This window comes from Babylonia areolata, chromosome 3, assembly GCF_041734735.1.
Source record: "Babylonia areolata isolate BAREFJ2019XMU chromosome 3, ASM4173473v1, whole genome shotgun sequence".
Classification (NCBI taxonomy): Eukaryota; Metazoa; Mollusca; class Gastropoda; order Neogastropoda; family Buccinidae; genus Babylonia; species Babylonia areolata.
The window spans coordinates 33870711-33894398 of NC_134878.1; the positions used below are offsets into that span (position 1 = coordinate 33870711).

The 23688-nt window shown below is 45.3% G+C and overlaps 2 protein-coding genes across 3 annotated transcripts in view; one reads left to right on the forward strand and one right to left on the reverse strand.

The window, feature by feature from the left end:
• Positions 1-501: 501 nt before the first annotated feature.
• Positions 502-17196, forward strand: LOC143279956 (angiotensin-converting enzyme-like). 2 transcript variants are annotated; one of them, XM_076584332.1, is made up of 14 exons: positions 502-610; positions 1491-1720; positions 3186-3344; positions 3724-3811; positions 5030-5173; positions 5664-5855; positions 6795-6892; positions 7421-7593; positions 9203-9327; positions 11360-11458; positions 12171-12315; positions 13152-13250; positions 14116-14238; positions 15870-17196. In XM_076584332.1, the coding sequence occupies exons 2-14, from the start codon at positions 1493-1495 to the stop codon at positions 16117-16119; spliced, it is 1923 nt and encodes a 640-aa protein (XP_076440447.1). In that variant the 5' UTR covers positions 502-610; positions 1491-1492; the 3' UTR covers positions 16120-17196. The 2 variants fall into 2 exon arrangements, with proteins under 2 accessions (XP_076440447.1, XP_076440448.1); XM_076584333.1 differs by lacking the exon at positions 11360-11458.
• Positions 17197-21524: 4328 nt separating this feature from the next.
• The window catches only part of LOC143279957 (angiotensin-converting enzyme-like), a 39038-nt gene continuing 36874 nt past the window's right edge, over positions 21525-23688 (reverse strand). The window contains exons 13-14 of the mRNA XM_076584334.1: positions 22830-22952; positions 21525-22102 (exon numbers count right to left, since the gene is read on the reverse strand). Of these exons, the coding sequence (XP_076440449.1) occupies positions 21847-22102; positions 22830-22952 (379 nt within the window). The 3' untranslated portion in view covers positions 21525-21846. The remainder of the gene's footprint in view (positions 22103-22829; positions 22953-23688) is intronic.

A 23688-nucleotide genomic window follows, 5' to 3' on the forward strand; every position in this document is an offset into this window, starting at 1 on the left:
ACACACACACACACACGCACGCACGCACGCACGCACGCACACACACACACACACACACACACACACGACGCCTTATACAACATAATGAAAAGGCGTAATATCAAAGAATACTATAGAAAACATAACAAGAGAGGGTGCACATGCAGACACATCTGGCCCCCACACTTCGTTGAAGATACTCGCGGCCCAGCTTGCAGAGATCGGTGTTCACGAAGAGGAAAAAGCGAGAGAGAGAAAAACTGAAGAGACGCAATCAGTCGCGAAACATATTTTTACCACGGCCGCAACATCTTTGCCCCACACTGCAAATCTCGGTAGCCGACAACAGCACGAGTGGATACTTGTGGTAGGGAATATGTAAGGGTTCCGGAGGGATAGGGTTGGGGGTGGGAGGTTGGCGGGGGGTGGGGGGACGGGGAGGCGGCAAAGCTCGTGGGGAGTGGGGAGGGAGGGAGCAACTTGAAGCCGCCACATGGACTCAGCAACTGAAAGTTTGTGCAGTGCTGTTGTGTAAACAGGTTAGGCTGCTGTTGATGCTGCTTTGCTGTCTTGTGAGTGTGTATGTGTGTGTGAGAGAGAGACTGCTGTTGTGAGCAGTTTCCGATCAAAGGTGATGATGACTGAGTGGGGTGTGTACGGGCTTTAATGGGTGATGTTGCATTTATCGAGAGATATCACTCAGGATACTATTTCCTGCCTTAAGTATGCTAAATTCTAGGTCGTATTTTCAACGAAACGGATTCGTACGTTTTGCTTCTCAGGCGTGTGTAGAATGTCGTGTGGCGTGCGTTCCACTCTTCTGATCAAGATTAAGGCTTGAAAACGAGGCGAAATGACCCGGTAATTGTCGATTCAAACCTGAATGAACGTAATACTGCTGACGACTTTGTGCACCTGGGAAGATGGCTACACAGTAGTATTGAGACCGAATTCATATCAAAATTAAGTACAAAAACACTGAAGATAGTTGTTTTTCTTTTTTTCTTTTTTAATGAATACACAGAAATGGGTCACAACATTTGCAATAGGTGATATCGCCGCTTTGAATATTCACGAATCTAGGACACTAATATAGGAATGTATCGTGATATTACACATATCGAAAGCGTCACTCAATACACAAACTTTGATTAACCTGTAGTCCCGCCACGCTACTTCACCGGCCTTTTTTTTCTTTTGTTGTTGTTGTTGTTACTTCTTTCTTTCTGTCTGTCTTGTGTGTGTGTGTGTGTGTGTGTGTGTGTGTGTGTGTGTGTGTGTGTGTTTTAAACAATGTAAAGGATTATAATTACATGTTGGATCGGCATAAGATGAGCATGAAGAAATGTAACATAGTTTTGACTTCTGTTGGGGCTGGGTTTTTTTGTTGTTGTTGTTGTTTTTTCCCCTTCTTCTTCTTTTTCTTCTTTCTGAAACTAATGTCTGCAGAACATTTCGGAAGAAATCGTTCTAACTCACCTCACACAGCCACCGTTTCTTTGTTGTGATAGTCATGACGTCATCTGGGATGTCACCAATTGTACTGTTGGTGGCGGTCACGGTGATGGTGGTGATGGTGGGAGTGGGGGTAGTCAGCGCGGAAGGCACCAACAGTAACCAGGCGGATGCCCAGAAATTCCTAGATCTGTATGAAAGACAGGCCGGTGTCATCATTCCGGACGCGGTTGGAAAGAGCTGGGCCTACAAGACGAATATCACCGCTGAAAATCAGCAGGCGGTAGTAAGTTTTTGTTGTTCTTGTTGTTGTTGCTGTTGTTCTTGTTGTTGTTCTTGTTGTTGTTGCTGTTGTTGTTCTTGTTGTTGTTCTTGTTGTTGTTGCTGTTGTTCTTGTTGTTGCTGTTGTTGTTGCTGTTGTTGTTGCTGTTGTTGTTCTTGTTGTTGTTGCTGTTGCTGTTCTTGTTGTTGTTGCTGTTCTTTTCTTAGAGGAAAATTGATTCTTTATTGTGCTCATCCAACCACCCACTCCGTCGCCCGCGCATTCTCACCCATATACACATGCACAGACATACATACACACACATGCATACACGCATGCTTAAGCATGCACACACACACACACACACACACACACACACACACATGTACACACACACACACACACACGCTCACACACACTGACACACACACACACACACACACTGACACACACACACTGACACACGCGATCGCACGCACTCACGTAGTCACGCACGCACGTGACACACACATACATACGTTTTCGCAAAATTCACACACACACACACACACACACACACACACACACACACACACACACACACACACACACACACAGAGGCAAAGAGAGAGCTAGGCAAACATGATATGTTGGCCTACTTACAATAAAAAAAGGGAAAAGGTCGAACGAACAAACGGTCCCATTCAAGAGGAAAGACAGTTCCTTTTTTTTCTTTTCTTCTTCTTCTTTTTTTCTTTTCTTTTTGAATTAGATATTGTTTATGATAATGATGCATGTTCATGTCCCGTTTTTTATATGTTCCTCCATTGACTGATGGGCTCCTGAGGCTTTTGTTAAATAAAACATTAATTGTGTTGTTCTCTCTCTCTCTCTCCATATATATATATATATCTGTGTGTGTGTGTGTGTGTGTGTGTGTGTCTGTGTCTGTGTGTGTGTGTGCGTGTGTGGAATATGTCAGTGCTTACGTTCATACCTTTTCATGTATCAAACACTTTCCTTCCTTCCTTCCTGTCTTCCTCCCTTCCTGTCTTCCTCCCTTCCTGTCTTCCTTCCTGTCTTCTTTCCTGCCTTCCTTCCTTCCTGCCTTCCTGTCTTCTTTCCTTCCTCCCTTCCTTCCTTCATGTCTCTCTTCCTCCCTCCCTTCCTGTCTTCTTTCCTTCCTCCCTTCCTTCCTTCATGTCTCTCTTCCTCCCTCCCTTCCTGTCTTCCTCCCTCCCTTCCTGTCTTCCTTCCTCCCTGTCTCCTTTCCTTCCTTCCTTCCTTCCTTCCTTCCTGTCTTCTTTCCTCCCTTATTTTCTTCCTTCCTCCCTCCCTCCCTTTCTTCCTTTCTTTCTTCCTCCCTTCCTTCCCTCCTTCCTTCCTGTCTCCCTTCCTTCCTTGCTTTCTTTCTTCCTTCCTCTCCCCCTTCCTCCCTCCCTTCCCTATTTCCTTCCTTTCTTTCTCCCTTCCTTCCTTCCTTCCTTCCTTCCTTTCTGTGTCGAAACAGCAAGCAGCAATTTTGCGGCTAGACCTGTGGAAGCAGAACATGTCACACCTGGCTGCCCAGTTCAACACCACCGACTTTCCTCCCTCCATGAAGCGTCAGTTGGCCTTCATCCAGGATATTGGCACGGCCGCTCTGAAAGATATCAGCAAGCTGGAACAGGTGATTGCACGCACGCACGCACGCACGCACGCGCGTGCTCGCTCGTTCCACAGACATGAAACTGTGCAAGAAATAAAGATTCAGTTTCAATTTCATAGTATGTGTGCGTGTGTGTGTGTGTGCGCGCGCGCGCGCGCGCGCGTGTGTGTGTGAAAAACGTGTGCGATTTTGATTGCTTTGATATTTGACGTTCGTGAATTTTATATCTAAAAAATAAGACAAAAAATCCTACATTTAGAAGTACTTGCTTATTGGACCGTTTGATAAGGAGACTATATATATATATATATGTGTGTGTGTGTGTGTGTGTGTGTGTGTGTGTGTGTGAGAGTACATATATATATATATATATGTGTGTGTGTGTGTGTGTGTGCAACAGCTGAGTGAGGTGTTGACCGACATGAGTACGATCTACAGCACCGCCAAATTGTGTCTGAACGAGAGCTACTGCGTGCCCTTTGAGCCAGGTGCTGGTTCGTCTTCTTCTCCTCCTCCTCCTCTTCCATCATCATCATCATTGTCTCCTTCTTCTTGTTGTAGACTATGATTCATCCGTCGATGTATCTATTGTTATCTGTTTGATTTGTTCTATGTCATTTATTTATTCACACTTATTTCATTCATTATATTGTGCGTATGTATAAGCAATATAAGCAATAAGCAAGTATGCGTGTGTGAGGGCATGGTGTAAAGAAGCTTCCAGCTTATCCATTCTACATTATTAAAACATTTGTCATTGTCATTGTCTTCTTCTTCTTCTGCCTTCGTGAACTGCAACTCCTAAGTGCAGTGGCTTTTACGTGTATGGCCATTTTTACCTCGCCATGCAGACAGCCATACTTCGTTTTCGGGAGGTATGCATGCTGGGCATGTTATTGTTTCTACAACCTACCGAATGCTTGACATGGATAACAGGATCTTTAACGTAGGTACTTGATTTTATGCATGCGTATACACACCAAGGTGGTTCAAGCAATAGCAGGCCTGCAGTATGTTGACTTTGGGAAATCGGAAGAATCTCCACCTTAACCCACCAGGTACACCGAAACCGGGAATCGAACCCAGGAAATTGGGGCGTTATTCCAGCGCTCTAACCATTCGGCCACTGCGCCATTCGACCTAGGTGCATGATTCCGGGCTTTCTCTTCTTTTATGTCGTGGACACTTTTTATCTTTTATTTCAATCAAACGGAGAAAGTCTGTAGAAAGCTGTGCGTTGTGAAATGTGATCCACGTGGATGAGAAATGTCGTCGTTTATAGGTCCTCTTCAGAGATTATGATTAATGGAAACGACAGCGTCTTTTTTTTCTCCTTTTTTTTTTCTTTTTTTTCTTTTTTTGTTCTTTTTTTTTTAAATTTGCGGGTGGTTGGGGGTGGGGGGTGGGGGGGGGTGGGGGTGTGGGGGGGGGCTTGGTCGCTTGATCTTTTAGTCCAGTCATTTCCTTCTATGTATCTTTCGTGTATCTATCTCTCTTTTATACATACATTTTTGATGGATTTATTCATCTGTTTATTTTATTATATTTATTAATATCATTTCATTTTTAGCTGTTTTTTTGCATGTGGTATATACTCTTAATGCCCTTAAGTCTTTCACTTTCGGTGAAGTCTGTGTATCAGATATGATCATTTTTTCAACATCGTCATAGTAAGCTTCTGCGGCTTTGTTGCATCTTGCCAACAGATATCAACAGCCTTCTCGAGATTTCCCGAGACGAGAAGCTGCTGCGCCGCCTGTGGACGTTGTGGCGTGACGAGACCGGGAAGAAGATGAGACAATTCTACGCCCAGTTAGTCTCCCTTAGCAACGAGGCCGTGAGGACTTTAGGTACCTGTTTGTACCTGTGTAAAACCTTTCAGCATTCAGCTGTCAGTTGTCAACCAGAGTTTTGGATTTATCACATGCGTTAACGAACATGGAGATTTTTTTGTCATTCGAATGCCCCTTTGTTCTTCCTTGGCTGGGATTCGCAAGACTTTTTGGGGTTGTTGTTCTTGTTGTTGTTGTTTGTTTTTTTGTTTGTTTGTTTGTTTGTTGTTGTTGTTGTTGTTGTTTTTTTGGGGGGGGGGTGTTTGTTTTTGTTGTTGCTGTTTGTTTGTTTTTTTGTGTTTTTTTGTGTGTTTTTTTTTTTGTCTTTTTACTATTTGATACGTTGGTATGAACTCTTTTTGTCACAATAGATTTATGCGTGTGTGTGTGTGTGTGTGTGTGTGTGTGTGTGTGTGTGTGTGTGTGCATTCGTTATGTATTCGTGTATGCATATGTGTGTCTGTTTGTTTGTGTGTATTTATGTATGTGTGTGTGTGTGTGTTCACAGGCTATGCAGATACAGGGGAATACTGGAAGTCACAGTACGAGTCTGACACGTTCGAGCAGGACGTTGGTGCCTTGTTTGAAGAACTGAAGCCTTTTTACAAACAGCTACACGCCTATGTCCGACGTCGTCTGAAGAAACAGTATGGAGAAGACGTGTTCCCTTCCTCTGGTCACATCCCTGCTCATCTCTTGGGTCAGCTATTTGTCTTTATATTCACTTGTTTAGTTTTAATTTTTGTTACTTGCATTTTGTTTTATTTCTTTGATACGTCTTTTCATTCCTGTAGAATCCAGCAGACTCTCAAGACCTAACTCGCGTGGAGTTCAGGTACAGATCAGGTATCAGCCCTCCTTCCCCGCACCCCCCCACGCCCCCTCACCCTCCAAACACATGTGATGCACCGTATTCGGATCGGTCCGCACGCTTTCACGCCTCCTTGAAACTGAACATGAAACTGCACTGCCTTCTGTGTACCCCTCAGTGAACACGTCCCTGTATTGTTCAGAATGGATGTAAAGTTCTCAAATATGTTCTTTCTATCGTTACTGTTGTGGATGTATTTCATTTTGACTTTCATTGTTGATTACAGACTGGGAAAGTTGCCATGACTGGCAGTCTCTGATCATCAGCGTTTGAGGACTTACAATAATCGGCAAGGAAGTTGACTAGTATTCCAGTTCATACCACATTTAAAAGGACTTGAATTGATTGTCAAAGTGGTTAGTGTACCAAATTATATCACTGACAAAAGGATTTACACTCTGTGTACTTGGCGTACCATTTCAAGTCACATTCAAAAGGACTTCTACTGATTGTCAGTGTGGTTAGTGTACCAATTTATATTACATTTAAAACAACGTGTGCTCCTCATCGGTATTGGAAGGGCTAAAAGGTCTTGCACTGATGCATAGTACTGGCAGTATACCATACGACTGGGTGGCCGGCTGTACATTTTATACTGAAATGTGTCACACAAACCTGGGGTTGGTTCTCATGGCCTCACCAACGCGTTCGATTTTTGTGAATGTCAGGCATCTACTCCCGCTTTTTCTCTTCCCTAAAGCAGATGTGGTGTAGCGTATATGGATCAGGCGGCACGCTTAGACACCAGCTTGAAAGTGAACTGTGCAGGCAACATGTGGGCCCAGGAGTGGGACAACGTGCAGGACATGGTGATGCCTTTCCCGGGGAAACCCTCCAGGGATATCACAGCACGGCTGGTGGAACAGGTCAGACCCCCCCCCCCCTCTCTCTCTCTCTCTCTCTCTCTCTCTCTCTCTCTTTACTGTTTGATACGTTGATACATGTTATAGATTTTTTTTTGGTGGAGGGGGAGGGGGGAGGTGGGGTGACATATTTAATGATTATTATCTTGTTTTTCTTTTTTTCCTTTTTTTTGTCCTCTGTGGGGTGTGGACTTTTTTCTCATCATATTTATACTTGTCCTTTTACAGGCTTCAGTCCACATATGACTTTATCATATGAATCTAGCAAAGGTACATAATTCGTTTTCTTAGCCATATGCGCGAATTTGACACACAAACGCCATATTCTGGATGAATAGATATAAAACAGAATATACTTTTCAATTGCGCTTTTTATTTTCTATGTCTTTTTGTATATGAACAATGCAAATATTTAATATGAACAAGGCAAATACCAAAAAAATGTATACGAACAATGCAGCTACCCCCCAAATCGAGATTCAAAACGTTACAAAAAGATACACATTGCCAACAGCTCGTCCCACTTTGCAGGGTTATACAGCACGGAAGATTTTTGAAGTAGCAGAGGACTTCTTCGTTTCCCTGGGTCTGGAGCCGATGCCAGAGGCATTCTGGAACAAGTCCATGCTGGAGAAACCCAAGGACGGTCGGGATGTCGTCTGTCACGCTTCCGCTTGGGACTTCCACAACGGTGTGGACTACAGGTATGTGACCGGACTTCAGGTATGCAGCGGTGGCCTGGTGGTTATGTGCCCGACCAAGATGCGAGTGTTCACGGGTTCCAGTCCCAGATTTTCACCTCCTCTTCTTTGATAGTAAATCGATGTACTTGCAAAGAGAAAGAAAGAAAGAAAGAAGGGTGGCGCTGCAACGTGGCGAGGTGTTCTTCCCCGGGATGAACGGTCCGAAATTCAAACAGAGAAACTGGTGTAACATAAAGTAACACAACACAACGTAACGCAACACAACACAACGCAACAAAACTTCACAAAACAATACATAACGCAACACGACATATTGCAATACAACACATTGCAGCACAACACATTGCAACACAACGCAACGCAACACAGCGCAACGCAATGCAACAAAACACAACACATTGCAACGCAATACAACACAACACAACACATTGTAACACAACGCAACACATCACAACACATTGCAACACAACACAACGCAACGCAACACAACACAACACATTGCAACACATCACAACGCAACGCAACACAACACAACACATTGCAACACAACACAACGCAACACAACACAACACAACACAACACAACACAACACAACACAATCATTGGAGAAGGGAACAGAGCCAGATTGTACGAGGCGATCTTTGCAGCTTTAAGTTTGCTTAGATTTTAAAATGTTCCTGAGTATACGGATTTTACCGTGGAGTTGGGAACTTTCTTGATTAACGATGAGCAACCTTAGTGTTGCTGAGTTCGCTCGTGCAACCCAGCCCAGGTCATCAGGTCAAAGCAAACTCGGATATAAAGGTTTGATGGTTAATTTAATCACAGTGTGTTCATTCAAGTTAAGATAGACCCTTTCTCTACCTCTCTCAGCCTCTCTTTCACTCTTCTCTCAGTCTCGACCAGGGTCATCACATATGATGATGGTGATGAGGATGATGACGATGAGTGTGATGACAGTGAAAACGAGAATACCATTACGATGATGATGAGGGGTGACACTGTCCAGTAAATGGTGATGAAGGATTGTGGTGATGTTCTGGACGTGATGGGTCACATTCGAATGTTGTGCTGTTGCCTTCCATTACAGGTGAAGCCTGTGTGTGTGCGTGTGTATGTGTGTGTGTGTGTGTGTGCGCGCGCGCGCGTTTGTGTGTGTGCGTGTATGTGTGTATGTATGTATGTGTGTGTGTGCGCGCGCGCGTGTGTGTATATATGTGTGTGTGCGTGTGTGTGTGTGCGTGTGTGGGTGGGGGGTGCGTGTGTGTGTGCGTGTGTGTCTGCGTGTATGCGTGTGTGCGTATGTGTGTGTGTGTGTGTGTGTGTGTGTGTGTGTGTGTTTTCAATCATTTGTCTTCGACGTACCTTTCACCACATTTATTTTTGTGCATATACTTGTGTTTTTTTTGTAATTATTTTTGGGGGTAATAATTTCATTTTATGTCAATGATTTACACAAACACATGGCAGACTCAATGCATTGTGTTTATGCGAAAAACAGGAATCTGCTATTTGTTTCTGTTGTTCAACAGTGTATTTGATGTAGCGTGTATAGATGAGTCCGCACATGTTGAACACCTCTTTGAGAGGGAAGCTGAACCGTCCACAGAATAAAGCAGTGCACGAAGCTGACCCTGTATCACTTCAACACGGCTCACCACGAGATGGGCCACGTGGAGTATTACCTGCACTATAACCACCTGCCCTTCATCTTCAGAGGCGGGGCCAACCCAGGTATGTGGTTTATTCATTTCTATTCTGTTCTATTCTGCCCTATTCTATACAAGAGAATTCTGGTAGTTGAGGAGGAAGCGTCTTCAGAGCCTTGACCAGAGACGCCAATCCCGCAATAGAGAGGAGACGAGACCTATCATCTGCTGTTGAATGCCCACAGTGCGGCTTGTTGCGGCATGTATTGTCGCCCCTGCATGGATTGTCGCCCCTGCATGAATTGTCGCCGGTGACAATGCGTGCAGCCCTCACTGCGCATGATTATTGTCGCCCTGGTGCTGTTTGAGGAGTGGGTGAGGAGTTGTGACGTAACTGTTACGGCCCAGCGTAAAGTCGTTGACACACACACACACACACACACACACACATCTGCACGCAAACATGCACGCACACTCACACACACATACGCACACACGCCAAATACACTTGCACATATTATACCCCCTCTCCCACCCCTTTTACATAAACACGAATGTAATCACACACACACACACACACACACACGAAATACACGCGCACGCATACACTCACACAAACAAGCACACGACAATCTCATACGCACGTGTTCACACGAACACACGCACACAACAACAACAACAGCAACAATACAGAGGGGTGACAATACATGCAGTGAGGGCTGCACGAATTGTCTCCGGCGACAATCCATGCAGGGGCGACAATACATGCCGCAACACCGCCGTATTTGTGCGTGTGTTTGCCTTTGGGCTGCGTTCTCATCTCTGGAGTCACTGGTGCCTTTTTCATGTGCGACGGATTTACATGATAATGATGTTTTGTATTGTATTATACAGCATTGTATTTCATTGTATATCAGATTTCTCTGTGTAGAATTCTGTCTGCTTTCCCCGGGAAGATCGCGTTGTTGCAGTGCAGACCCTCTCATATTTTTTCTTTCCTTTCTTCCTGCGTGCAAATACATTCCTTTTGCTATCAAAAAAAGAGATTTCCCACAAAATTTTGCCAGAAACAACCCTTTTGTTGCCGTGAGTTCTTTTGAGCGCGCTGGGTGCATGCTGCATTTGGGACCTCGGTTTATCGTCTCATCCGAAAGACAATGTGGATTGTGATTGTCTAGATGCATGTCTCTTCCCATGACACTTCGTGACTTACACCATCTATGGTCTCGATTACGACACATGTCTTCTTCGGTGACTGCCTGTGCGCATCATTTCTCTCGTGACTATCGTCTTTGGTGACTATCAAGGCGTATATTTTCTCTGGTGAGTGACTTTCAAGACTGTATGTCTTCTTTGGTGACTATCAAAACTTATATTGTCTCTAGTAACTATTTTCTTTGGTGACTGTAAGAAGACACATATGTTCCCTAATGACTGTCTTCTTTGGCGACTATCAAGATATATAATTTCTCCAGTGACTACCTCCTTCCATGGCTATCAAGAAAACTATTTTACTCGTTGACTTAATGCCTTCATTGATGTCTCTCAAGATATAGTTTCTCTGTTCACCATCTGTTGCCCTGTGGCGACGCGCTCTGCCCGGGGAGTCAGCCTGAATTTCATGTTGGTAGTTACAGTACAATGCAACACAATGCAATACAATACAATGCGATACCATACAATCCGATACAATACAATGCTGTACAATATGGCCATACAACACAATGTAACACAATATAATACAACGCAATACAATACAATACAATTCAATACAATGCGATACAATACAATACAATGCAATATAATAGAATGCAATGCAATACAACACAATACACTACAATGTAGTACGATACAATACAATGCAATGCAATACAATGCAATACAGTACAATACAATACAATACATATAATACAATACGATACGATACGATACGATACAATACAACTCGAATCTTCTCAACTGGTCTTCGACTATTTTTCTGTCTTCCTTTTTTTAATTCCCTTCCCCAGTGTCTCTGCCTCTCAGTTCCTCTAGATTTTTTTTTCTGTAATCCCACCTCCTCCCCCTCCCCCTTCTCTCCCCACTCCACTTCACCTAGGCACAGAAGGATGTTACAGGATTTCACGAGGCGTTGGGAGACACGATCTCACTGTCGGTGCAGACCCCCAAACATCTGCATCAGATCGGTCTGCTGCCTACTCTGGTGGAGGACAAGGGTAGGTGTTGGTGTAATGATGTCACTGCGGGGTGTTCACAAAGGTTGACAGGTTAAATGTCCTTTGGTCTCTGTGCGGCCACAGGGGCAGTCAGTTCGGCACTGTCTAGGTTTCGGCATAGGAAAGCGGGGCCCAGTCCTCTCCTTCCGCCGTTTGAACCTTCCATAACCGAACTCAGGTACCCATTAACACATAGGGTGCAGTGAGGAAAAACTGAAAGTAACAGTTAAGTACCTTTATCCAAGGTCATAACACCATGTTGAAACTGGGCCTTGAGCCCAGGTCACAAGAGAACCTCTGTCACTGTGAATGTTTAGCATTGGCAGTTTTATTGTTCCATTTTGTTCTCCGACAATGATGTAAGAGTGCCAGGCTGTTCCCAGCTCATTTCCGAATAAAATGTACAGACCTAGTGATAGAAGATGATCAGGCTGAACAGTTGCTGTGACTTAAAAATCAAAACCAGCCTGATACATCCCAATCTGTGTGTGTGTGTGTGTGTGTGGCTTTGCAGTAGTGGCGACACGGCGCGTTCACTGGCTCGTGTTTCCTTCTGACCATTTCGTCCAAACTAGGTCACGTTTTTGTACGCATTGGGCATGACTGTGGGCTGAGCCCTGTGTGCGGTGAGAGAGACCACCCTGAAGATGCACGGTCAATTTCCAGTCAGATGAATAAAGATGTGTTGTAATATGATTTGCATTGGCTCCAGAGGCGGACCTCAGTTTCCTGATGGCCATGGCACTACAGAAGATCGCCTTCCTGCCCTTTGGCTACCTCATTGACCAGTGGCGTTGGTCCGTGTTCCGTGGAGACACCACCCCGGACAGCTACAACAAGGACTGGTGGGACCTCAGGTAGGGGCATCAGAGGAAGAGCACCAGCACACATCATTGTTAACACACTGCGCAGATATTATGCTCTGATTTCTGGTGTGGACTGGTCAGGCGTTGGACGTCTGATCCAGTGTTGAATGTGATGCCCCGATGGCCTGTGGAAGGTTATGTGACATTTAACCTGTATTTAACTGTGCTATTCGGAGAGGCTGAGAAACACGGTAGGTCAAGACAGAGACAGAACCAATGCTAGGTGTACTTTTGGGAAGGTAGTTTTCGTGGACAGTATCCATGATTATGTGTCCTGACTGTGTCCCTGACCTTGGTGTCCTCCTCCAGCGATCTTTTCTTGAAACAACATGGCACAAAAACTTGCCAACTAGCTTACTTTGAGTTCAGACGTGTCTCTTCATTTCGTTCACTTTTTACAGAAGACTAGTCTTTTCTCACATCCTTTCTCTGCTCGACTCTGTTTTCATTGGCTGCCCTGGCTGAGTCATTCAACCCCTTCAGCACATGAAGAACTCTGCTGCCGGCCTTATACATTTTCTAGAAATCAACCCAGCAATCCTCTACTTGATAAACTGTACTCGTTTCCAATAGAACAAAGAATGGAATACAAATGCTCATGTCTTTGCTTCAAGATTATCGCTGGCTCTGCTCCACAGTATCGATCTGAACTTCTCCATTTTTACTTTCCATCGATCCACTGCTGACACCAGTTTCTTTCAGCTTCCTACTTTCACACACAAACAGCATGGCCAACGAGGTGGGTTTTTTTCCTTATCAGCAGCTAAGCTCTAGAATTAACAGCACCAACGAAGTAGTTAAACCGTGCATTCATTTCATTCCTCCAGGTGCGGTCTGCAAGGTGTGTCCCCACCTGTGAAACGGACTGAGGACGATTTCGATCCAGGTGCAAAGCACCACGTTCCCAACAACAGGCCCTACATCAGGTGGGTAGGTCAGTGGGTCCCGACATTTCCATACACGCTACACCGTGATTATCTGCTTTGGGAAAAATGATAACCAGAGCGGGCCTTTCGAATAAACCCAATGGGCTGGTCAGGTTCTGAGAGACATGTGTTGATTTTATGGTGATAGGTCATCACATCCCCTGTGCTTCTCAGTGGTGTGTGTGTGTGTGTGTGTGTGTGTGCGTGCGTGCGTGCGTGCACGCGCTTGCGTGTGTGTGTGCGTGCGTGCGTGCACGCGCTTCTGTGTGTGTGTGCGCGCGCGCGTTGTTGTGTGTTTTTGTTTGTTGTGTGTGTGTGTGTGTGTGTGTGTGTGTGTGTGTGTGTGTGCGCGTGCGTGTGTATGTGTGTGTGTTTCTTTGTTTTTTGTTGTGTGTGTGTGTGTGTGTGTGTTGTTGTTGTTGTTGTTGTTGTTGTTTTTGTGTGTTTGGGGATAGGGGTGCGTGCCTGCCCCCCTCCCTCATCCCCCTCCGCCCCTTCGTTCCCCCTCCTCCCCATCTCCGCCACATATTAGTAACTGAGCTGTGATGACTTGATATTATTTCCATGTGATTACGCCATTACCACTTTTGTTGTTGTTGTTGTTTTTAGTGTACAAAGTCATGTCCGTGTCTGCACGCCTACCCCTATATCACTGATTTTTCTTTCCTGTTCTCCGCCACCACCACCCCCCGCCCCCCAAGATATGCAGGCCCCCAATTATAGCTAAACATTAGGAGCTGGTAGAATACTTCTGTGCCTTTATTACAAGTGTTTGTGACAGGTATTTTGTTCTGTTCACTGCACAGCAATCAATTAAAGCACGTTGTGTCTGACAGTGTTTTCTTCCCACCTGTGCCCCTGGCAGGTACTTTGTCAGCTTCGTCATCCAGTTCCAGTTCCACAAGGCGCTGTGTGAGGCGGCAGGCCACCAGGGACCACTGCACACCTGTGACATCTACAACTCCACGGAGGCTGGGGACAAACTGCGGTGAGTCTCTCACAACAGTGTGGTGATGTTGGGTGTTGGGCCTTGATGTCACGTGCAGGGCCATGATCTCACGTGCAGGGTCATGATGTCAACTATGTCACGTTGTCATGACATGGAGTTTTGGGTTGGTGTCATGATTCTGTTGCTTCATTGTGAAGAGAAGATTTGTTGTATGGTTTGGCTTTGTCACTGCGGTTCGGTCTGAACTGGAATCGTAAAGAAATGCTACTGGTGCACGTGCTTCAGACGCTGAGGTGAATATATGTTCACGAATTGATGAATAGTGAAGTGCATCAAAATTGTTGTCATTCCACTCCGGGCACACGGTAGTGTGGGTCACCCCTGGTGGATAGACAGACCTCGGGGTTCTTTAGTGTCAAGGAATTCTTGATGTTCTGAGAGGGAATGCAAGTCCTTGATGTTGAGATTGTCGAGCTTTAGGGAACGGGATGTTGAAATAGTGGATCCTCGGCGGCTGTTTTGCGACCAAATTATTCGGCCTTTACAGTGCTGAGCATCTTCAACATACGAGAAGATCTGCAAGAAATAATCTTCGGATGAACTGAAAGAAGACCACAGATGTATGCCAAGATCTATGAGCATTGTGAAAAACATCATGTGAAAGTGTAATGGAGAATGAAACATTCGTGATTGTGTCTCCTGAGCGGCACCGTTGATATGATTTATCCCTAGAGGGACATTGGGGACATGTTTGTCAATTTTTCTTTGACTTGTCTGATAATAAGAAGGCCGGGGGGACGGGCGGAGGGTATCTAGTCTTGTTGTTTAACCCTGGTTTGGAGTGAAGTCGGAATGCACACGTTGTGTGCGAGTCTCACCTGTCGCGTGAACTTGAGTGAATGCGACATTGTGACACGGATGCAGGGCCATGATGTCACGTCACGTGCAGGGCCATGATGTCACGTTTAGGGCCATGACGTCAGTCGATGTCACGTACATGGCCGTGATGTCAGTCGATGTCACGTGCAGTGCCATGATGTCAGTACAGTGCCATGATGTCAGTCGATGTCGTGTAGGGCCATGATGTCAGTCAATGTCACGTGCAGGGCCATGATGTCAGTCAATGTCACGTGCAGGGCCATGATGTCAGTGTCACGTGCAGAACCATGATGTCAGTTTATGTCACGTGTAGGGCAGTGATGTCAGTCAATGTCACGTGCAGAGCCATGACGTCAGTTTATGTCACGTGTAGGGCAATGATGCCAGTCAATGTCACATGCAGGGCAATGATGCCAATCAATGTCACGTGCAGGGCCATTATGTCAGTTTTTGTCACGTGTAGGGCAATGATATCACCTATGTCACGTGCATGGCCATGATGTCAGTCAATGTCACGTGTACGGCCATGATGTCAGTTTATGTCACGTGTAGGGCAATGATGTCAGCAATGTCACGTGTAGGGCAATGATGTCAGTCAATGTCACATGCAGGGCCATGATGTCAGTCAGTGTCACGTGCAGGGCTATGATGTCAGTCAGTGTCACGTGTAGGGCCATGATGTCAGTCAATGTCACGTGCAGGGCCATGATGTCAGTCAATGTCACGTGCAGGGCCGTGATGTCAGTCAATGTCACGTGCAGGGCCATGATGTCAGTCAATGTCACGTGCAGGGCCATGATGTCCAAAGGATCCTCCCAGGTGTGGACAGAACCATTCCGGGTGATGACGGGACGGACCAAGATGAGCGCACAGCCACTGGTCCAGTACTTCCAGCCCCTGATGACCTACCTGGAGGAGGTCAACGGAGAGGACGTGGGGTGGGAGACAGGGTGTCCCTCTGACTTGGTCAGCTCTGCGACAGTCATGTCCTTCACCTCTTTGCTTTGGACTCCAGTGCTCCTCCTCACAGTCTCCTTTTAGGATTCTTAGGTCTTCATAGTGGGCGAACCGAGGGACTGCAAATACAGTGTTCCTGTTTATTATCGTTGTGTGGACGGTCTCTGATTAGTTAACTACGTAGGTAGCTCGCTCGCTCGCTCTCGCTCTCTCTCTCACTCTATGGCCGTAACACAATGAACTAAGCAATCGCGTAGCCGTAGTGGTGGTGGCCAGTTCACGTTGAGCTTAATGAGCTGGTGGCTTGTTCAAAGCTGTAGTCTGCACAAGTCGGGCATTGTTCGTTGCGCTGGTGGGAAGCATTGCAAGATGAAAGCCATCGCTGAAGTCTTACTGCTGTTCGAGAAAGAAGTCCAGTTGAGCTCAGCCGTCTTCAGGGCCACTTGACAGCCAGTCTCCATGCACCGCTGATAATCAACGTCAGACTACCACCAGCAAAGGGGGACAGGGGGAACTGCAGTCACATCCGCTCTCCTGCCGCCGTCCTTACACCTGCAGAATCAGGCTACCAAGAGAATGGCGACTCGGACCCGTCCATTCCCAGTGACGTGACAGCCAAACACGAGGTGAGAAGCGCAGTCCTTCCACGCTTGCGAGAAAGGAAATCGGGGCTGGCCCCAGATTATTAACCCATATCAGCCGAGTTTGAAAGTAGCGGAGAGAAGGTGATGGCGACCTTGGTCATCCCTTGTCCATTGGCCAGCCCCCAAACCAGCTTTGACGGGTGACCTCAGGCAACTGTCATCGCCTCGCCTCAGCTGAGTAGAGAGGGGTCTAGTGGTAGAGGTGGACAACAGACTTGAGTTCAATTACCTACTCGCTGATCCCCCCCGCCCCCCCACCCTCCCCGTCTCCCTTCCTCGACAGTTCCTTGGAGGACTGTTTTTAGCAAGGCCACTAGATCTCGTTACGTGGCCGTACCAGCGTAGCTTTCTTTTCTTAACTGACGTCAGCAGATCCTCATAAGGTCCGGTGTCCTGCTCAATGGTATGGCGCGCTTGTTGACTGGTGATGTGATCAGTGTATGGGAGGGATTTTGTTTAATGTCCCGTCACACATATCGGTGATTGAAGACATTTTGTTAAAGTATTTATGAATACATTTGAGTATTATCGGTTAGAATGGGTGGGAGATGTGAATGAATGGAGGGTTGGGGGAAACTGGGCAAATGAGGGTGAAATGAGGGTGAAATTTTAAAAAAAAGATTCTAAATACAATTACAGGAAATTACTTAAAGGACTTCGTAAAAGAGAAATCGTTAAATTGACAAGCGAAACAACTGATAATGAATGCAAGAAGTCAAAAACATCAACTATAAAAGTCTCTTTCTAGTATATTGCTTATTTCCTTGTATGACAATGGGCAATATACTTTTATACTATCTGTATGATTCTTTGCTCCTCTTTTTGCTGCCCTGTCTGCTTGGTCGTTATAACGGAAACCAGTATGGGATGGTATCCAACAAAAATCAACATTTGTACCCTTCACAAATAGGGAGTGCAATAAATACCTAATTTCAAACAATAAATCTATATGTACCTATGTGTGTGTGTAACTGTTATGTTTGTATCTTTCAAAAACATCTTATTTCCTTATATTTGCATGGAAATATAAACACAGCCTTTCCTGACACAACACCATGCCGTAGCCAGGCCCTGAACCCTGAACACTGGTGTACACTGGGTCAGAAGTCCAACACCTGAGCGGTTCTGCCATGGCATCTGCTTCGGACTTAACCCTTTCACCGCCAAGCTCGCATTTATGCACAGGCGTGGTAGAGGACCCATGTCACTGAAAGGTGATCATTCTTTGGTCTGTTATCCATGAACTTACAGCTCTTAATGTTGGGTGGTAGGATAGGCCATAATTTCTACACATCGCAGGGGGAACCCCAGCTATTTTTAGCTACTGTCTTTTCTGTGTTTATACCACAAGGGAATTTTGTACTCTAAATTGACTGGCGGTGAAAGGGTTAAAACAATCCTATTCGCTGATGTGCTCATGTACAGACCTGTGATTGTCCGCGGGGGTTCAAGGTGCTCAGCAGTTCGACTAGCAGCGTCTGTTCAGTTGTTGTTCAGTGTGGATGGACCTGGGGCCTGAATCAGTCTCCACAGACCGAAATCCTTGATGGAGACGTGTGCTCATGAGGAGAGGAGAAACGAGTTACTTCGACACGGTGGCCACGTGGGGACAGACACTTCCATGCTCCTGGCTGATTTGTGGAGAAATCAAATCCGGAACGCCTTGGCTCTGTCTCTGTCGCTCTCTCTCTCTTTCTCTCTCTTTGCACACACACATAGATAGATGGATAGATAGATGTGTGTGTGTGTGTGTGTGTAGTATTGCATGAAAAAACACATCATTATCATTCTCGAAAATAAAGTTGTCTTGTCCTCTCTCTCTCTCTCTCTCTTTGTGTATGTGTACAGTATTGTATAGGTATATGTATATAATTTTGTATATATAGTTTATTTATTTATTTATATTCTTTGCATTGTATGTGTCTTCTTTATATCTGCTTATCCAATACAATATTTCCTCTGTGCGCGCGCGCGTGTGTGCATGCTCCTTTCATCACCTTTATTATGATTATGGTAACGGTAGTAGCAGCAGCAGAAGTAGTAGTAGTAGTAGCAGAAGTAGTAGTAGTAGTGTTGATGACTTGATGCCGCTGTGTTGCAACTGCAGAAGACCAGGCAGTCCCTTTGATCTTTAAAGTTTTAAGGAATAAAGTCTTGAGTCTCTGTCTGTCTGTCTGTCTCTCTCGTTTCTGCGTGTATTTGTTCTTCTGTGTGAATCAGAAATACTAAATGGAGCTGATGATTGTTTTGTTGTTGTTGTTCTCAGTTTCAGGTTATGTTCATGTTATTTAACATACATATTATATAAATATTATATTGTCCCTGGATTATTTGTTCATAGGTTACCATCCCATAATGAAGGCCATGGCGTGTATTCAATACAGAATCGTTTTTATACATGTATGCACTTATATATTGGTGTTTGTTTTTTTTAACTGGATTAAAAAAAATCGTGTCCGTATCAGTGTGGTGATGTGTGGAACGAGAACCATGTGTCCTTGTATCTTGAGAACAAGAGATGGCTTTTCTTCTCGAACTCCGATCGCCGTATAAATAAATGAAATGAATACTGATAGTGATAAGTCAAAACACCTCAAGGCTTTTTGGTCAAAACACGTCTACTGACCAGTCAAAGGCACACATAAACAGCATTGCATTCCTGTTCGTGAAATCATATAACAATCCAATCCACAAATCTAAGCTGTTGAACAACCAATATAAAATGCATTGCGAACAAAATCAGAGAAAATGCAAGTCCAAATCAGACACAGGCGGCAACAAAATCGAGTCCCACTCTATTTTTTAACCCACATTTCTTTTCTCGTTTTCGTAACTACATCTGCTTCTACAACCGATAAGTATATTCCATGATTACATACTAGTACTTGTTATGATCAAAACACATCAAAACACAATTTCATGTTACAGTGGCACATTGGAATTGTTTGAAATCACTTCTTTTATCTCCGTGAAAAAAAGAATTTTTTTTTTAATCTGCATGTGAGATGACTTCATAAAGCTTAGGACCAGCATCAGTCATTATATACAGCATCACCAGCTAAAGCGGTAGCAGTGATAGCAGTGATGTTTAACGCTGTTGCCTATAGGCCAGCCATCCGAACAGAGCCATATTAGGCCAGCAGCAACAGTACAGAACTAGTGGTAGTAGTGGCAGAAGCACTTGTGTGCAATAAGGTGAAGCGGTGGCCTTGTAGTTATGCGCCCGACCAGGAAGCGACTGTCCAAGGGTTCGATTCACGCATATGGACCGGGCTTTTTACTCCCTCTCTCCATTAGACCCGTTGGTGGTGGCCTGGACGCTAGTCATTCGGATGAGACGATAAACAGAGGTCCCGTGTACAGCATGCACTTAGCGCACGTAAAAGAACCCCCGGGAACAATATAAAAAAAAAGAGTTCTCGTCTGGAATAGCTGCCCGGATTTCAAACAGAGAAATATGTTGTGACAAAAGGCAAGACAAGACAACATAAGGTAAAGCAATACAGCAGGATACAGTACAATATAATGCAATACATTACAATGCAATACAACGCAATGCAAACTAACAGAACGCAATGCAACGCAGCACAATACTATGCAATGCATTTCAAAGCAATGCAACACAACACAATATAATACAATCCTCGTGGCTTAACTAAAGGAAGTCACACTCAACACCTGACAGCAGACCAGTGCAGTCATACAGAACGAACGTACTGCAGACATACCATCTTTTGCTTCTCACAGTCACAGACAAGCATCAGTCTCGAGCCTTTCCAGCACCATTTGGACACTTGACATCATTGCTTATCGTCCAGCCGGCCGATCACACAGGGCCATACAAGGAATGTACACTTGACAAAAATGTCCTCTGTTATATCCCTCCAGTGCCGAGAGGGGTAGGGGGGAACAGTAGAAAGGGCTGTTTCAAGTCATGAAACAATATCCATAAAACAATAAACCTAAAACTGAGAAAATAGTCTGGAGATATACCACTCTAGATGAACTGTATGAAGTTTCAGACTTCCAGAGTCATTTCTCTTCTGATGACGTCATCAGTAACGTCACCATGCACCTAAGTAATACGTGCCACGGCAATCAAGGGGTTTTAACCAAAAAACTCACATTAAAGATTCCTGCAAACCAATACAGTTCATGACATTAACTTAACCATAAAGCTGCTCAATGCAAATAAAACTAGGCTTCCGCTTGAGTTATCAAACCCAGATTACAAAAAATCGCAAAAAAAGAGGAATGAATAAAAATTTTCCAAAGCTGCACAAAAGTACGCTTAAAAGGACATAAAGGTAAATGACACGACAGAATGGACATCTAGTGCCCACCCCGGTGTTTACATTATCACTACCTACTCTACAGAGTACACAGCACAGGTTAGTATAATCACAGGCTGTGGAAAAGAGAGACCAAGAACAAAGTGTCAAGGCTTGCTGACAAAAAAGAATGGGGAATGGACTGGGAAGGCAGAAAAAAAACAGCAGTAAAGGAAGAACAGAAAAAAGACATGAACACAAAGTCAATAATAGAAAAGAGGAAATGTCCAGCACAGATCTTCCAGGAGGGGGTACCACTTATACTGAAGGAGCCACCGGCATCTCTACCCAGCACAATTAAATGTGAGAACGGCGGTCAGCACTGCCAGAACAACGCCCCCTCCCCTCCCGCCCTCCCTCAAACTCCCCCACCCAACCTCAGTAAATGAAGTGATGTTCAGCACAGAGCTGACAGCTGGAATGGAGAGGAGAAGCTGGCAGAATCTGTGTAATGGAGTTCGACGATGAGAAGGAGACGAATAAGAAGATGATGAGGATTTTTTTTTTATTATTATTATCATCATCGTCGTCGTCGTTGTCGTTGTTATTGTCGTTGTTGTGAGCTGGCAAAAATGAAGGGAACATCTTCTTGTTCTGTTTGTTTTGATTTATTTCTTGTTTGATACACAGTGCATGGAGTGCTGTTTTTCTATCTTTATTTACCTTTGTGCGTGTGTGGGGTGCGGGTGAAAGGGGAGGAATTGAGGGGGTTGTTTCTGCATGTTTTCTTCGTTGTTCTTGTTTAATTGATCTCGTTAATTAGTGAGTGTATGTTGCTATTATCTCCAAGGACAATGAACATCCCACACACTTTCTGACAGTCAGGGAAGGTGTGGCTAAAAGGAACAGAACACTGTCATCAGAGTCGCCAGCATCAGAAGCGCACAGGACGACAGCTGGGTGGCGGCAGTACCCGTAGCGGGATCGGGACACCCTGTCTCCCACCCCACGTCCTCTCCGTTGACCTCCTCCAGGTAGGTCATCAGGGGCTGGAAGTACTGGACCAGTGGCTGTGCGCTCATCTTGGTCCGTCCCGTCACCACCCGGAATGGTTCTGTCCACACCTGGGAGGAACCTTTGGACATCATGGCCCTGCACGTGACATTGACTGACATCATGGCCCTGCACGTGACATTGACTGACATCATGGCCCTGCACGTGACATTGACTGACATCATGGCCCTGCACGTGACATTGACTGACATCATGGCCCTTGACATTGACTGACATCACGGCCCTGCACGTGACATTGACTGACATCGTGGCCCTGCACGTGACATTGACTAACATCACAGCCCTGCACGTGACATTGACTGACATCATGGCCCTGCACGTGACATCGACTGACATCATGGCCCTGCACGTGACATGGACTGACATCATGGCCCTTCATGTGACATCGACTGACATCATGGCCCTGCACGTGACATCGACTGACATCATGGCCCTGCACGTGACAACGACTGACGTCATGGCCTTAAACGTGACATCGACTGACATCATGGTCCTGCACGTGACATTGACTGACATCATGGCCCTGCACGTCACATTGACTGGCATCATGGCCCTGCACGTGACGTCGACTGACATCATGGCCGTGCACGTGACATCATGATACTGCACGTGACATCAGCTAACATCATTGACCTACGCGTGGCATTAAATACCTTACATCGTGGGCGTGAAATTGACATCAAATAACATCATGGCCTTGCACCTGACATCAACAGGCGCCATGACCCTGCACGTGAGATCATGGCCCTGCACGTGACATCAAGGCCCAACACCCAACATCACCACACTGTTGTGAGAGACTCACCGCAGTTTGTCCCCAGCCTCCGTGGAGTTGTAGATGTCACAGGTGTGCAGTGGTCCCTGGTGGCCTGCCGCCTCACACAGCGCCTTGTGGAACTGGAACTGGATGACGAAGCTGACAAAGTACCTGCCAGGGGCACAGGTGGGAAAAGCTGTCAGAAACATATCTTTTAACCACATGTGCAGAAAAAAAAAACTCTCTTCAACCAAAAGTACACGGTGATGTTCTCACATATACGTGCTCTAAGATATATGTTAAAAAACTTGAAAGACATATAGGCCACATGTTTTCTTCTCTTTTTATTCTCCTCTAATTCTGTGAATAGTCACTAGGGTGCGCACAGAAGAAATGTTCGCCATATTCGCCGGTTGTCTGTCAAAGCCTGGGAATCTGAAAATGGTTTTCCTGTCCATTCTGCGGTGTTGTCAGTCTACCGCTTATTCCTGTCTTCCATTCAGTCTGCTTCTCTCAGCAGTTCTTTGGAAGATTGTTTTAGGATGGTCACTGGAGCTTGATACGCAGCCATACCGTCCTCAAACCAATACAGTCAACAGAAAGGCCTTTCAGAAATGAGGGATTTTTTTAAAATAATAATGATAATAATAATAATGGTATTTATATAGCGCTGAATCTTGTGCAGAGACAAATTAAAGCGCTTTCGCACCAGTCATTCACACGCATGCATAACTCTAAAACTGTAGAAACTAAAGACAAGGAAGGGCAGGCAAGGAAGGCTATTTTTGGAAGAGGTGGGTTTTAAGGCCAGACTTGAAAGAGCTGAGTGTGGAGACTTGACGAAGCGAAAGAAGAAGTTCATTCCAATCGCAAGGTGCAGAGACAGAGAAAGAACGGCGGCCAACAG